We start from the raw sequence: 15000 nt of genomic DNA on the forward strand, positions 1-15000 counted from the left end.
GGTCACGTGCCCTGTCATCGTCTCCCCTCACACGTTGACAACACAGAGTAACGGTCGCCTTTCAGTCAGCTCATGAGAGTCACTTTGAAAACATTGTTGTGCCTGTTGGAAATCGTTCTGATATTCTTTCAAATCTGGACCAGGACCAACAATGTTTAAGAAAACAATGATAAAACAACCAAACATATTCACACGTCATATACAGCATTCTTTCTCTTTCTTTTTCTTTCCTTTCCCTTTTTTAAGAGATTCCCACTGAATTGCATCAATAACGAAAGCGACATGTGACAGAATTTTTGAAAAAAAAATGTAGACATGTTTTGAGTGAACTGACCATCGCAGTAGAAACTAACTTTTTTTTACATATTGGCGATTCCGTAATCACGAAAATCAATCCCAAAAGACTCGGAACCATAGTGCACATTTTGGTTTTGTTATCAAGCAGTGCACTCAACTACATCTCACCCCATCTGTTTAAAGATACCGTCCACAATGGTTGATTGAAAATAATTCCTTTGAGCAGGCTTACCTAAGCACCAAACAAGAATGAGGAAATAGGAAAAGAAGATCATGTAACACAACGACAAACCAAACAGTTTGGAATAAATACAGTATTGTTTGGAACAGCTGAACGACAAGGCACCCAGTGGAGTCCTCCACAACGGTTCCATCGGAAACTGGTTCAGGACAACAGTTGGAATCAGACAGGGTTGTCTACAATCCCCCACACTATTTAACACATTCCTGGAACGTATTATGCCGGATGTATTGGAAGACCACGAGGGCATCGTCACCATCGGAGGCAGAACACTTACACATCTTTTCGCCGATGACATTGATGGCTTGGCAGGGAATAAGACTGAACTCTCCAACCTGGTAGAAAGACTTGACATCACCTCCAGGGCATGTGAAATGGAAATGAGTGCAGAAAAGACAAAGACCATGACGAATAACACCATCTGAAGTGAAACTTACGCGCTCACTAGTTCAGTCAGTGCTTCTCTATGCTTGCGAAACATGGACTGTCACTGCCGAGCACCAAAGGAAGATCCATGCCATAGAATAGGATGCTTCCGAAAGCTACAAGGCAATGCATACACAGCACGTCATGAACACTGAGGTCCGCCAAGAAGATCACCCAAGCCGTTGGACCCCACAGTTACCTCATAACCATCATCATGAGGATGAAGCTGAAATGGTAAGGGCACGTCACAAGATTCGATGGGCTCGCAAAGAGCATTCTGTAGGGCACCATACCAGACAGTAAGAAAACAGGTAGGCAAAAGAAAATGTGGCAGAACAACATAAAAGAATGAATTTTCCGGATTCCCAGAGAGCTGAGACAAGAACCGATGGAGAGAACTGGTCTGGAAATCCTCTGTGGTGCCCCGACGACCCTCCACTGGGTTAGGGGATAAGTGAAGGTGAAGGAAGGTTTGGAACAATGGCCGAACTCTTAAGCTGGCATTAACCAGGTTGCGTTGTGCACTGGATTTAATCCAGTTTACACTGGCTCAAATTAGAAGATTTTGAAATAGAGAGGGGGTCCCAAAAAGGTTATTGAAAATATGATTTTGTCGGGCATTGTTTATGTGTCCCTGATGAATCGCCTGACATCTCAAGACTGTTGGTGAAGGGACTGCGGAGCTTGGTCACTGACAGCATCCCACCTTCTTCCTTGTTCACTTTGGGTCAGAAATATTGGAGATGGGATGCATATTTTGCCACCGTTTCCTTGTCGCCCTGCTGCACTGGCTGGACGGTCACTTCTGTCACTAGCAGTCGGATTATGTCCTGGCGAGCTTGGTCTGAAGGGCTGAGATCAGCCAGAGAGCAGCTGCTGCATCATCCAAAGGCTGCAAGTGAAGTATCAGAGTAGGCAGGCCTAACTGCGAACAGGGTGTAACTGCGAACGGTTCGCGTACCTCCCCACTCTGAAGCGTTCTGACCACACACATTTCACAATTTAACGTCTGCTTCCACCTCGTTCTGATACTTCTCAAGGCCTGACTAAGCGCGTTGGGTTACGCTGCTGGTCAGGCATCTGCTTGGTAGATGTGGTGTAGCGTATATGGATTTGTCCGAACGCAGTGACGCCTCCTTGAGCTACTGAAACTGAAACTCTGATACCTTAATGAACAGCCATTTTCAAGATCCAGTCAAACATCAGCTATTTCCAGCTATTCCCGCGCTCTTTCTTCTCTCCCTGCACCTCTGCCGACCAAGTTCACAAATATGCTCTCTAAATCCTAAAATCAAGGGAAGCAAGTAGCAGAACTTGAACATTGACACAGATTTAAATTGCTGAGATGATTGGATATGTTGAATCAAGTGTGCATTACCATTGTTGTGAGAATTTAAGGAAGTGTGATAGTGACAGATCAGATCGTCAGTTTTGACTGGAATCTCCAAAGGTGTCGTTTGCAATAAGACCATTGGATATTTTGATGTGAGTCTATTTGCGAACGATGCTGCAGAGTTACTGAGCGCTCTCAAAAGGTGTGTTTGTGTGTGGTGCGGGGTGTGTGTGTATAAATTTGTTTGTACATGTGTGTGCATGTGTGATCAAAACCAACAGTACAACAGTCTGGTGCTATGTTCCAACAATATGTTATGTCGAAAGAGTTCAAGACCCGTTTCTGTTTTAATTGTCCACATGTACCCAAACCCATCGTTCGCAATTAGACGTGCCTATTCGCATTTACCCTCAGGCAACACTGCTTTCTCAATATATAAAGAAAACGTTGAAAAGAAGGAGAAGACAAACTTTTCGTGGTGCAACCAATCGGAGAAAACCTACAAAATCAGAACAGCTGCATTTGACGATTGTACAACCTGTTATGTGCACAATACTTATATCACAGATTGACATAAGTTTACATTTGGGCCAACAGCAAAGTGAGAGCTATATTATCAATGGTTTCTCCAGTCAATGGGAAATCATTTACAGCTTAGTCTTTTGTGAAGGACTATGACTCTCGAACTAGGAGGCAAAATTGCACTGGCTCTTAGTGCTGCAGCCTTGTGGGCTAGTTGGCCTTTGGGAACCATCCCAACGCCGACTGTCCTAAAACTCTCCTGACCGAGAGAGTGGGGATGTAACTTGGGCAAGACACTCTCCACTATAATCAAATTCTAGCCCAAATAGTCGGAACAGCAGTTGCCTCCTCTGCTGTTCTGATGGTCATAGTCGGACACGACTATCATACATACACACGTTGAGCTGATTGCTTAGACTGGATCGTTCGCAGTCTGGCCTCCAGGATGAAACTGTCGACTTCTCCACTTTTGTGCAGAAAGTCGAAAGGGGGCATTTTTATGGGGTGATCATTTCTGGGTGGACTTGGTAATCAACTACACTGATTTCTTCTTCTTCTTCTCCTTCTTCTTCTTCTTCTTCTTCTTCTCTCTCTCTCTCTCTCTCTCTCTCTCTCTCTCTCTCTCTCTCTCTCTCTCTCTCTTGTGGCCTCAGCTGCATTATAGTTCTGTTGTGTTGTTTAGTTTTGTTTTTTTCCTTTTTTTAAATTTTTTTTTAGTGCTCTTCGCATGGCTTTCTTAATTGCCCCCAAAAAGAACACATGGAAAACAAAGAATAATGACACCGTGACAGATCCATTCATACTTCTTTTGTGTGTGTGGTTTGTTTTTTGTTGTGTTTTTTTTGTTTTTTTGGTGTTTTTTTGTTGTTGTTTGTTTGTTTGTTTGTTTTTTGTTTCTAATCATGGACATTTGTTGCGCTTTTTAATGTTCCACGAGAGCTTACACATGTCGGAGTTGTTGTTGTTTTTTTGTTTTTTTTTTGTTTTGTTTTTTAATGCGTTAGTGTGTGTTGCATGTGACTGTTTCGGATACTTCTTTTTCAATGAATCATGATCATTATCATTATCATCATCGTCATCATCATCATCACAGAAGAGTGAACACATACATGATCACTGTTGTTACCACCCATGCTACCAATATCATTGCCGTTTTCATATACATATAAACATTTTGTATATTCATCACATGCATATATGAAATGTATTTTTCGATGTAAGATATGCTATTCAACAATTATCAAAAGATACAAAGATTGGAGATGTTTGTTTTGCTTGGCAATGCTTATACATATCTTTCCAACCAGTATTATCGTGTTTACTATATCTAAAACGTGGTTGTACAGTGCTGGAGTGCACATGTATTGGTTTGGGTAGTGAGCAGAGCACCTGACTACATTTGTGTTACTCCCAGAACGCAACCCCATCCACCACCACCACCTTTTTGAACAACACCATTCACACCGAAAGTCATCACTGCAACTGACACCTTCCATCGTTAACGTGAACACAGCATTTTGGAAGATATGGAGAAAGTCACATTTTTCATGAGCAGCAGCACAGAAAGCGACATGACAGCACTGTCAAACAGTTCACGGACTGGGCAGAGTGGGTCTAACTACACAGGTTGTTTGGTAGTGACTTTCGACAGTCTTCGTTTCTGTGATGACGCAGGCGATTTGGTGACCCAGGAAACACGGCTTTTGATAGAGGACGTGGTGTACATAGGGCTGGTACCACCATTGTCAGTCCTGGGTGTTGTGCTCAATGCTATGAACATGGCCGTCTTTGTCAAACAGGGGCTGGGGGACCGTGTTCGTTTGTCCATGTTCAGGTGAGTGGTGCTCATATGTGTGTGTGTGTGTGTGTGTGTGTGTGTGCATGTGTAGCTGTGAACTCTCACAAATTTATTTTCTCTGGAAATTTCACTAAAAACTGGAAATTAAAACGTCTGTTCTTTCCACATATTCTTATTATGATGACAATGCACTGCTTGTAAGGGCACAAAAACTATAAAGAAGCCAGAAATGTTTTCACAGTCATGTAATTTTTCATTTCTTTTATTCATAAATCTTACCACTTCCATCTGACATACTACACTGCAGTTCCAGTTCAGTAATTTTAGGACTCCATATCCACCAAATTTCCTTTTTCCCGAGTATTCTTACAAAACATTTACTTTCACATGATTAGTTATCTGAACTGGAAATTGTTGTTAACCCTTGTCATTTCATATTCCTTTTATTTGTATAACACCAGCTTATCCCTGGCTGATCTTCTGGTTCTCACGTCGATGTGCCTGCAATACATAAGCAAACTCCTGGCTCACATCTTTGGCAGGGATTGGGAGCGCAAAGAATGGTTGATGCCACTTGTCCGCTATCATCTGCTGAACATTCCCATTGGTTTTCAAATGGTGTCCATCTTTATCTCCACCATGATTGCTGTGGACAGGTGTGTGTGTGTCACCTGGCCTCTCAAAGCTGCACGTGTGCTCAGTACCCGAGTCACTGGGCTGATCATCCTTGTCTGCAGTGTCCTGGCTTTTGCAGGTCAGTGTTCTTAGTATTAAGGCCTGTGTCACGTCTTTATTCTCTATCTTTATACTCAGTGAGCAAAAAATATGTTTGGGGGACAATAGACGGGAAAGATTAGGAAATGCCCAGTTAAACGATTAAAACATCTTTTCCATTTCAAATCAAATGGTAAATAACTATTCTGGAGGGGTATGGGTGGGGCAGTGGTAGTTGTGCAAAATGGAGCAACCCCCTACATTGATAGATCGGCAAGGAAAAGAAAATCAAATACATCACTGCAACACTCATACTGCCAAAATGGTTTTTAGTAAATAGATATACATTGAGGTAAATTTGCCTGGATGTGGAATTGAGCTCATAATGTAGCTTTTTGAGTGTCGCTAGGTTTGTAGCATAGATGCAAAAACCATGAAATCTTCACAGTTTAATTTAAAAAAACCTTTCACCTAAACCCTGTGCAGGAAAACAATTTGAAGCATTCAAGTTTGACGTCAGATGTGCAGTGTTGGCAGGGAAAAGGATGCCACCAATCTTTATCGTCATACCATCTGACCTGTACAGAAGTATTCCTCACATCGTGGACATTTTGGATTCCTTTGTCTTGTCCACTCTTGTCCCCAACCTCTCCCTCCTCCTCACTGCAGCAGCCACTGCCATCACTGCCATCAAACTGAAACGTGCCACCCAGTGGAGAGACAGCACTACAGGAAGTAAAGGTGCTGACGTCATTAACCAGAAGGAAAAGGCGCTAACGACCATGCTGATCGCCATTTCCTGTATCTTCATGGTCGGCATCACTCCTCTTGTGATTGTATCACTGTGTCAGTATTTCATCCCTGAATATAAACCATGGGGTAAGTTTTGTAATCTGCTGACAGTTGTGTACTCCTTCAAAAATGTTTTGCTGGCTGTGAATTGTAGCATCAATTTCTTTGTCTACTACAAAATGGGCTCTCGTTTTCGGCAAACACTGCATCAATTGTTGACTTGTGTCAAGCGATGGCCCTAGACACAGTGTGAAATGCCTGAGGGGCATATTGTTGGTGCATTTGAATATATTCAAATGGAAAACAATATTACTGCAAGGAATTTTTTTTTTTTTATTACAGAATCAGTCAGATCGATTGATGTAATCCTTTTGGTAAAGCTTTGTAAATGCCATGCTGCTCTGTACTTTCCTCTTGAACTCTAGATAAACCATCAGAATGGCATTGAAGACTCATCACAAATAGAAGAATGTCAATTTTGGATGTACATTTACATCATTGTCTAACATTTATTTCTGTCCATTTCTTCCAGATGCTTCAATAGCGCGATTCTGTGAGAAGAACCTGTCTTCCTTTACTCAGTAAATTTCGATCAAACCATTAGTTTGTGGTGGAGTGGTGGCCTAGTTATAGTGCGTCTGTCTGGGATAAAAGAGAATCTAAACATATGGGATCAAGTAGTTGCTTTGTTTGCTTTCATGCTAGTCTTAATCAGTCATCTCGATAGATTTCATTGGTAGTTTACTTGTTTGGTTCCTATTGATTGGTTTGTCTGCAATTTGTTAGTTTTTTGCCCATTGCACACACACACACACACACACGCGCGCGCGCGCGCGCGCGCGCACACACACACACACGCATACACACACGCACGCACGCACGCACGCACACACACACTTACATTTTCTTTTATCTCAAATTCATTTGGACACTGGCAGCGTTTTATTTTCTTTGACAACAATTTTTTTCTGATGAACACTTAAATAAAAAACAAACAAACAAAAACATGTTATTTTCTTTTTCTATTTTCCCAACTGGACATCAGGCTTTAGTTTCCACGTGTATTTGCTTTGGAGACACCAGCAGGGACAGATCTGAAATCTTTGATCGCTGCTTGCCATCATCTCTGGGCACTGTGCATCGTATCTATGGCGCAACAATTCAAGCTACCCCCTCCCTCTTCCTTTAGGAAAACCAACGACCTGATTGTTATGCATGTTTAAGGAAACGTCTCTGACATGATGTCGTTTGGATGTTGTTGTTTTTGTTTGTTTGGGTTTTGTTGTTGTTGTTGTTGATGTTTTGCTTATTGAAAAGTTTTGTTGTTGTTGTGAAGACACTCTCCTTGAAGAACTGATCTTTGGATAGTGAGATCTGAACTACAGTTTAAATAATGTTTCTTCCGATACGAGTTACTGCAGTAAGTTGCAGCACAGACTGTGGCATCGGCCTCTCTGACCGAGAAACAGAAAAATAGGATGGAACTTCCTTCAGCATTTTCACCTTGTGTACTGAAGTAGTATACCACTTTGTGATGGTGTTTCTTATATCAAAGTAGGGCGCTGCAATAAAAATTAATTGATGTAGTTTATGACGCTGGGATGGTGTCTTTTGTATCGAATCAATGTGTTACAATCACATTCATTGATGTTGTGTACCAGCTGGAATTGTGTCCCTTGTATCGTAGTAGTGTGTAACAATGATGTTTATTTATGTTGTAAATCAGCTGAAATGGAATCTCGTGTATGGAATTAGTGTTACAGTGACATTTATTAATGTTGTATATCAGCTGTGATGGTGGCTATTGTAGTAGTGTGTAACAATGGTGTTTATTGAAGTAGTATACCGCGCTGAGATGGTGTCTCTTGTAACAAAGTAGTGTTATAGTCACATTTATTGTTGTTGTATAACAGCTGGAATGGTGTCTCTTGTATGGAAGCAGTGTGTCACAATCATATCCATTGAAGTAGTATACCACGCTGAGATGGTGTCTTTTGTATCGAAGTAGTATGTCACAATATTTCGAGCCTATTTTCGTCGTTGTTCTCATTAGAGTTGATGCAGAGTTTAAACATAACTGGTGTTTTTTTGTGTTTGTATTTTTTTCTGAACGGTGTATTCTTGAATAAAACATTGTTTCAGACTTCATACAGGAGTTGCTTTCAGCATTATATTGTTTTGTTTTGTTTTGTTTTCTAACGTGTTGATGACGGATGTGTGTGTGTGTGTGTGTGTGTGTGTGTGTGTGTGTGTGTGTGTGTGGTGTGTTGTGTGGTGTTGCTGCTTTGCGCGCCGTTGTAGTGTCACCCCCTCTCCGTCTCTCCTATCTTCATACCTCCCTCTCTGTGTGTGGGTTGTGTGTTGTGTTTTCTCTCTCTCTTATATATTTGTTTTACTGACAGATTACGAAACAAGAGTGCATATCACAGAGAGGTGCAGGGCGAGAGAGGGGGAAAAGAGGGAGGGAGGGAGGACGCAGAGAGAAAGGTTTGGGTGGGAAGCTGTGGGTTGAGAGGTGGGGGGTTGGGTGTGTGTGTAGGGGGTGGGGTGGCGTGCGGGGAGTACACAGAGAAAATAGTGGAGTTGTGGCCTAGTGGGTAACACGTCCACTTTGGTAACCAAAAGAATATAAGCGCACTGTACTGGATAGAACCCTACACTGGCCAGTATTTTCTCGTCCTCCGCAAGACTTTGAGTAGTGGTATGGACGCTGTTCAATCAGATGAGACAATGAACCGAGGATCCGTGTGTGCAGCATGCACTTAAACGTCCGTAAAAGAAGCAATGAAAGGGTTGTCCCTGTGCGAAATAGAATAGAAAATACAATTTGATAGGAAAACAAATACACTAAAAAAAAAATAATAATAATAATAATTAAAAAAAAAAAAAATATATATATATATATATATAGAGAGAGAGAGAGAGAGAGAGAGAGAAAATGATGTTTGCTATAAATTCGCTTCCCATGTTCCATCTATCTGTCTCTGTCTGTAACTGTCTCTCCTTCTCTCTGCTTTTTTTTCTCTCTCTCTCTCTCTCTGTCTCTGTCTCTCTTTCAATGATTCAATCTTTTAAGTGATAATATGTGTCGTTGTGTCGTACTTAGGTCATGTACATGCTTTCATTTTCTTGTGTGTGTGTGTGTGTGTGCGCGCGCGTGTGTGTGTGTGTTTTGCCTGTGCTTTGTCTTTTTTTTTTGTCTTTATTTTCGCTAACTCCACTACACTCGTGAAATAAAAATTCGTTTCGTTTCGTTTCTTTGTTCCTGCGCTCCACTCTTTCCTCCCCTACTCCTCCACCCTACTCCTCCATCCTCCACTCAACTCCTCCATTCTCCACCCCACTCTCTCCTCCTCCACCCCCTCCCCCACCACCATCTCAGTCCGTCTTCCACCACAGCTCCACCACCCCACTCCTTCCTCCTCCGTCTCACTCCTCCACCCCTCTCTTCTCCTCCACCCACTCACCCTCCTCCATGCCACTCCACCACCTCCTTCCTCTACCTCTCTCTCCCCTCTCAAAGACTGACTAAGCGCGTTGGGTTACGCTGCTGGTCAGGCATCTGCTTGGCAGATGTGGTGTAGCGTATATGGATTTGTCCGAACGCAGTGACGCCTCCTTGAGCTACTGAAACTGAAACTGAAACTCTCTCCCCTCCTCCACCCAGCTTCCCGTTTACCTCCATCCCCACTCCCCTTCTTCACCCCTCTCCTCTTTGCTCCACCCCACTCCTCCCTCCTCCACCCAACACCTTCACCCCCACTCTTCCCTCTATCCTACTCACCCTCCATCCCCCTCCACCCCACCCCACTCCTCCCTCCTCCACCCAACACCTTCACCCCCACACTTCCCTCTATCCTACTCACCCTCCATCCCCCACCCACCCCACTCCTCCCTCCTCCACCCAACACCTTCACCCCCACTCTTCCCTCTATCCTACTCACCCTCCATCCCCCCCCCCACCCCACCCCACTCCTCCCTCCTCCATCCAACACCTTCACCCCCACTCTTCCCGCTATCCTACTCACCCTCCATCCCCCCCCTACCCCACTCCTCCCTCCTCCACCCAACACCTTCACCCCCACTCTTCCCTCTATCCTACTCACCCTCCATCCCCCTCCACCCCACTCCTCCCTCCTCCATCCAACACCTTCACCCCCACTCTTCCCTCTATCCTACTCACCCTCCATCCCCCCCCACCCCACTCCTCCCTCCTCCACCCAACACCTTCACCCCCACTCTTCCCTCTATCCTACTCACCCTCCATCCCCCTCCACCCCACTCCTCCCTCCTCCATCCAACACCTTCACCCCCACTCTTCCCTCTATCCTACTCACCCTCCATCCCCCCCCCCCACCCCACTCCTCCCTCCTCCACCCAACACCTTCACCCCCACTCTTCCCTCTATCCTACTCACCCTCCATCCCCCCCCCACCCCACCCCACTCCTCCCTCCTCCATCCAACACCTTCACCCCCACTCTTCCCGCTATCCTACTCACCCTCCATCCCCCCTACCCCACTCCTCCCTCCTCCACCCAACACCTTCACCCCCACTCTTCCCTCTATCCTACTCGCCCTCCATCCCCCTCCACCCCACTCCTCCCTCCTCCATCCAACACCTTCACCCCCACTCTTCCCTCTATCCTACTCACCCTCCATCCCCCCCCACCCCACTCCTCCCTCCTCCACCCAACACCTTCACCCCCACTCTTCCCTCTATCCTACTCACCCTCCATCCCCCTCCACCCCACTCCTCCCTCCTCCCTCCTCCACCCAACACCTTCACCCCCACTCTTAATAATAATAATAATAATAATGGATACTTATATAGCACACTATCCAGAAATCTGCTCTAGGTGCTTTACAAAAACGCTTTTGATAACATAAAACATTATATCTATGTTACATACACACACCAAAATGTGACCACACACACACACGCGCGCGCACGCGCACGCACGCACACACACACACACACACACACACACACACACACTGCATACATACATTTTAACATACATGTGTATCTAACAGCTACCCTAACACATACGCACACATAGGCAGGCACAAACTTACATAGACACACGCACACACAATACACATTCATATACATGCATGTAGTTGTGGACCTGCCACAATTGAACTTATTGCTGAGGGAAAAGGTGAGTTTTGAGACGAGATTTAAAAGATGCGAGGGAATCAGAATGACGGAGGTTATCAGGGAGCTTGTTCCACGTCTTTGGCGATTGAAAAGAAAACGATCTGTGTCCATAGGTCTTACTTCTGACGTGAGGTATCCTGAGAAGTCGAGTATCAGAGGAAGAACGGAGCTGGCGAGAAGGGGTATAGATATGGATGAGTTCAGAAAGATATTTGGGGCCAGATCCGTTGACTGCAGAAAAGGTCAGAGTGGATAGCTTATAGTCTATTCGATCAGAAACAGGCAACCAGTGGAGAGACTGAAGGAGAGGAGAAACATGGTCAAATTTAGAAGCTCTGCAAATGAGTCTGGCAGCGTTATTCTGAATTCTTTGGAGTCTGTCTAACAGGTATTTGGGAAGGCCGGCCAAAAGAGAGTTGCAGTAATCCAATCTTGAGAGAACCAGAGAGCATACAAGTGTCTTTGTTGCATCGGTTGAGAGATAGTGGCGGATAGAGCTGATTCTACGCAGTTCCAAATAGGCAACTTTACAGATATTCGAAATGTGCTGTTGGAAGGAAAGAGACTGGTCCAGGATTACACCAAGACTGCGAACAGAGGGAGAAAGTGAAACAGGTGTGCTATTGATCAGAACAGAGTCAGGAAAGGAAGGATGTTGACGAAACTTCTTTGGACAGGTTATCATAAATTCAGTCTTATCATCATTTAATTGCAGCTTGTTGAGAGTCATCCAGTCCTTTAGGCCAGCAATGCACTCCTGTGTTTGAGTCACCAGTGCATCAAATTCAGCTATGGAAGCCGACTGATAAAGTTGTGTGTCATCAGCAAAGCTCTTCCCTCTATCCTACTCACCCTCCATCCCCCTCCCACCCCACTCCTCCCTCCTCCATCCAACACCTTCACCCCCACTCTTCCCTCTATCCTACTCACCCTCCATCCCCCCCACCCCACTCCTCCCTCCTCCACCCAACACCTTCACCCCCACTCTTCCCTCTATCCTACTCACCCTCCATCCCCCTCCACCCCACTCCTCCCTCCTCCACCCAACACCTTCACCCCCACTCTTCCCTCTATCCTACTCACCCTCCATCCCCCCCCCCCCCCCCCCCGCACCGCACTCCTCCCTTCTCCACCCAACACCTTCACCTCCACTCTTCCCTCTATCCTACTCACCCTCCATCCCCCCTCCCCACCCCACTCCTCCCTCCTCCACCCAACACCTTCACCCCCACTCTTCCCTCTATCCTACTCACCCTCCATCCCCCTCCACCCCACTCCTCCCTCCTCCCTCCTCCACCCAACACCTTCACCCCCACTCTTCCCTCTATCCTACTCACCCTCCATCCCCCTCCACCCCACTCCTCCCTCCTCCACCCAACACCGTCACCCCCACTCTTCCCTCTATCCTACTCACCCTCCATCCCCCTCCACCCCACTCCTCCCTCCTCCACCCAACACCTTCACCCCCACTCTTCCCTCTATCCTACTCACCCTCCATCCCCCCCCTCCACCCCACTCCTCCCTCCTCCACCCAACACCTTCACCCCCACTCTTCCCTCTATCCTACTCACCCTCCATCCCCCCCCCACCCCACTCATCCCTCCTCCACCCAACACCTTCACCCCCACTCTTCCCTCTATCCTACTCACCCTCCATCCCCCTCCACCCCACTCCTCCCTCCTCCACCATCCCCCTCCACCCCACTCCTCCCTCCTCCACCCAACACCTTCACCCCCACTCTTCCCTCTATCCTACTCACCCTCCATCCCCCCCCACCCCACTCCTCCCTCCTCCACCCAACACCTTCACCCCCACTCTTCCCTCTATCCTACTCACCCTCCATCCCCCACCCCACCCCACTCCTCTCTCCTCCACCCAACACCTTCACCCCCACTCTTCCCTCTATCCTACTCACCCTCCATCCCCCTCCACCCCACTCCTCCCTCCTCCACCTCACTCAATTGAATAATCCTACCATCCGATGAGCTTGAGCAGAGCAACTGGATCTTGAAATTTGAAGGGAATCTGGAACGTACATTTTTACTCAAGAGTGTGTATCTTGGGCAGACAAAAAAGGCATACGTCTTTCATTTCGCATCTGTCACACTGGGTTGACCATTGGTTTCCCAACGCGAGCTATGCTGTTCAAAGGTAGTTTATTGCACTGTAAAAGGCAAAGTACATTCATGCATGCATGCGTGTGTGACAGAAAGAAGAGGGGAGGTTCACGTGCAGATACACCGCCTTCAGAACAATCAACAAATGGCTGCCCATTCCCATAACCACATGTAGCATCTGGACCATTGTTGTGTTCCAGCAGATCAGCAGATCAGAACCATTCTTCCTCTCCAAAAACTGACATTCAAAAGGCTAGTGGGGAAACAAAAAAGCAGAATCAGCGGCCATCGTAACATCTTCACCATACAAAGCAAACATTCTAGAGAAACGGAAAGATGATTTACTGAGGCTTTTCATCTCTTCTGGAGTGTAGGCCATCAACAACAGACCTCCACAATCCCCTATCCTAGCTGTGTCCTTGCCTCTGTCTGGTTCGAGGTAAGGCCCATCTTCTTGGTGTCTGCCTGGAGGTGTCTTCGTCAAGTGTTTCTCGGTCAGCATATCTTTTTCTTCCTTTGGTAGTTCCAATTTAGGGCCTGTCTGGTGAGGCTTTGCGTTGATTTTCGTCGTAGCATTTGCCTGATCCATCCTCAGTTTCTTCTTCCAATTCCTTTCAGCTGACAATTGTGTCTTCTTCCATAGGTCGACGTTGCTGATCTTTGTTGCCAGTGGATCTGGAGGATTCTTCTCAGACAGCTGTTGATGAATATATGCACTTTGTTAAATATAGTCTTTTTTCATCCTCCATCACCCAGTACCACACAACAGCACATACTTCACGTTGGAATTGAGAAACCGAATTTTTAGTTTATTTGTACAGCACTCTGGAGCTCCAGATGTTCATGAGCTGTATTAAGGCTGCTCTGGCCTGGACAATGCTTGCTTTGACATCTGCATCTGCACCGTCCTGTTTGTCGACGGTGCTTCCAAGATAAGTGAATGATTCCACCTCATCCAGTATCTTACCTTCGAGTGTGACTGGCTCAGCACTGGTTGCATTTGTTCTCATGATCTTGATCTTGTCCCTGTGGATGTTCAGGCCTACTTGAGGTGATGTAGTGTCCACTACTCTTGTTTGTTATGGGACAGCAGGGAAAGATCATTCGCAAAGTCCAGATCATCCATCTGGCTCCATATTTTCCATTGTTTCTTCTTTGTTTTGTTAATGTTTTCAGAATACAATCTATGACAAGTAGGAATAAAAACATATCAGGTAGTTTTGCCTGACACCGGTCTTGACCTGAAACTGTCTGGTGAGTTTCAGTTTCAGTTTCAGTTGCTCAAGGAGGCGTCACTGCGTTCGGACAAACCATATACGCTACACCACATCTGCCAAGCAGATGCCTGACCAGCAGCGTAACCCAACGCGCTTAGTCAGGCCTTGAGAAAAAACAAAAAAAACACACAAAAAAACACACACACAAAAAAAAAAATGTCTGGTGAATGAATGTAGATGACACTGCAACTCATTCGGCAAAGTAGACTTCTTCCAGGAAATAAATGTCACCCGAAGCAGCAGAGCAGCACGGTTGGGACAAGGAAGAAATCTGGAAGAACCGCCAAAAGCAAACTGGAAGAGGTGAACGAGGAAGAAGAG

The 15000-nt window shown here is 45.7% G+C and overlaps 1 protein-coding gene across 1 annotated transcript in view; it reads left to right on the forward strand.

Annotated features, from left to right (window-relative positions):
- The first annotated feature begins 4255 nt into the window (after positions 1 to 4255).
- The window catches only part of LOC143282577 (uncharacterized), an 18490-nt gene continuing 7745 nt past the window's right edge, over positions 4256 to 15000 (forward strand). The window contains exons 1-3 of the mRNA XM_076588265.1: positions 4256 to 4653; positions 5079 to 5371; positions 5818 to 6210. Coding sequence (XP_076444380.1) covers positions 4346 to 4653; positions 5079 to 5371; positions 5818 to 6210 — 994 coding nt within the window. The 5' untranslated portion in view covers positions 4256 to 4345. The remainder of the gene's footprint in view (positions 4654 to 5078; positions 5372 to 5817; positions 6211 to 15000) is intronic.

The sequence above is a fragment of the Babylonia areolata genome, chromosome 5 (assembly GCF_041734735.1).
Source record: "Babylonia areolata isolate BAREFJ2019XMU chromosome 5, ASM4173473v1, whole genome shotgun sequence".
In the NCBI taxonomy this organism is placed as follows: domain Eukaryota; kingdom Metazoa; phylum Mollusca; class Gastropoda; order Neogastropoda; family Buccinidae; genus Babylonia; species Babylonia areolata.